Below are 2,053 nucleotides of genomic sequence, written 5' to 3' on the forward strand. Positions count from 1 at the left end.
CCACTACAACCATTACAACAGTGGCCACCAGCTCCATGGCCACGCCCTCCTCCACTCTGGGGACGACCGGGATCCTCACAGAGCCGACCACTACAGCCATCACAACAGTGGCCACAGGCTCCACGGCCATACCCTCCTCTACTCTGGGAACAACCGGGATCCACACAGAACCAACCACCACTGCCACCATAAGTGTGGCCACCAGCTCCACAGCCACGCCCTCCTCCCCTCCGGCGTCAACTTGGTTCCTCACAGAGCTGACCACTACAGCCATCACAACCATGGCCTCGGGCTCCACAGCCACCCTGACCTCCACCCCGGGAACAACGTACCCTCCCAAAGTGTTGACCATCACAGCCACCACACCCACAGCCACCAGCTCCAAAGCAACCCCCTCCTCCACTCCGGGGACGACCTGGATCCTCACAGAGCCGACCACTCTAGCCACCCCGACTGAGGCCACTGGCTCCACAGCCACCATACCCACAGCGCCCAGCTCCTCAGCCACCCCTTTCTCCAGCCCAGGGACTGCAGGCACCCTTCCAGTGCAGACCACTACAGCAACCACGACCATGGCCACTAGGTCTACTGCCATCCCCTCCTCCACTGTGGGAACAGCTGGCACCCCCAAAGTGCTGACCACCATGGCCACCAGGCCCACAGCCACTGGCTCCACGGTTCCCAGCTCGTCCACCCTGGGGACCACCCACACCCCCGCAGTGCGCCCCAGCAGCCTGCCAGCCTTCAGCGTGTCCACTGTGTCCTCCTCAGTCCTCACCACCCTCAGACCCACTCACTTCCCCAGCTCCCACTTCTCTACTCCCTGCTTCTGCAGGGCATTTGGACAGTTCTTCTCACCTGGTGAGTGGACGTGGATAACGCTCCTGTAGCCTTTCCCCACACGCTATGCTAACCTGGGTCTGCTTGTCCTGGGAGCCAGTTGCTTTCTCCCTGCCAGCCATGCTTGTTCCCCACTGGCCTCACTTGGCTCCCCCTGGCCACGCCCGGTCCCCACTGGCCACACTCAGTCTCTGCCCTCCATGGTCCCTCCCTGGAGCAGCTGCTCCCTTCTGCGTGGCCTCTGCCTTCACTCCCCCAGGACTCTGGCTTGCTGGTTGCTGGGAGTGGCTTATCTTCCTACGGTGTTGTTCTTCACAGGGGAAGTAATCTACAATAGGACAGACCGAGCCGGCTGCCAATTCTATGCTGTGTGCAACCAGCACTGTGACCTCGACCGCTTCCAGGGCACCTGCCCCACCTCCCCACCACCAGCGTCCTCCACCCTGCTGCCCTCGCCCTCCCCTGCCCCTGGCTGTGACAATGCCATCCCTCCCCGGCAGGTGGGCCCCGCCTGCCCTCTATCTTCCCTGCTGTGTGCACAGGGTCTGGGTCGGCTGGAGGCACAGCCAGTGCCCAGCCCCTGAGGCCCAACTCAGTGACCCCCCGCCAGTAGCTCCAGCTGGTGGAGGCACACAGGGTCTGGGGGCCAGGCTAGCATGGGGGCCGCCCTCCGCAGGCAGGCTCTTGTGGCCACCTGGGGCTGTGGGCCACGAGGGGTGGGATGGGCAAGGGATGGGTCCCGTGAGCCGGTCCAGGTGAGGACGTGCATGTTCCCGGCTGCAGGTGAATGAGACCTGGATCCTGGAGAACTGCACGGTGGCCAGGTGCGTGGGTGACAACCGTGTCGCCCTGCTGGACCCAAAGCCCGTGGCCAATGTCACCTGCGTGAACAAGCACCTGCCCATCAAAGTATCGGACCCGAGCCAGCCCTGTGACTTCCACTATGAGTGCGAGTGTGAGTGCGTGGGCGGCCGTGGGACTCCCCCAGGGGGCAGGTGGAGCAGAGGGTGCCGTCAGCCAAGCTGGCAGAATGGGGCATGGTGGGGCACAGTGGGGCATGGTGGGGTGTGGTGGGCATGGGGCGTGGCGGGCATGGTGGGGGCATGGTGGGGCATGGTGGGCATGGTGGGGTGTGGTGAGGTACAGTGGGGTGTGGTAGGGTGTGATGGGGCATGGTGGGGTGCAGTAGGGCATGGCGGGGGTGGTGGGGCGT

The 2,053-nt window shown here is 64.3% G+C and overlaps 1 protein-coding gene across 1 annotated transcript in view; it reads left to right on the top strand.

The window, feature by feature from the left end:
• Positions 1-2,053, top strand: part of LOC105549364 (mucin-5B-like) — a 133,229-nt gene that overhangs the window by 109,573 nt on the left and 21,603 nt on the right. Inside the window, 3 exon segments of the mRNA XM_011993868.1 lie at positions 22-861; positions 1,159-1,340; positions 1,624-1,795. Of these exon segments, the coding sequence (XP_011849258.1) occupies positions 22-861; positions 1,159-1,340; positions 1,624-1,795 (1,194 nt within the window).

This window comes from Mandrillus leucophaeus, unplaced genomic scaffold, assembly GCF_000951045.1.
Source record: "Mandrillus leucophaeus isolate KB7577 unplaced genomic scaffold, Mleu.le_1.0 Scaffold435, whole genome shotgun sequence".
NCBI classification, from domain to species: domain Eukaryota; kingdom Metazoa; phylum Chordata; class Mammalia; order Primates; family Cercopithecidae; genus Mandrillus; species Mandrillus leucophaeus.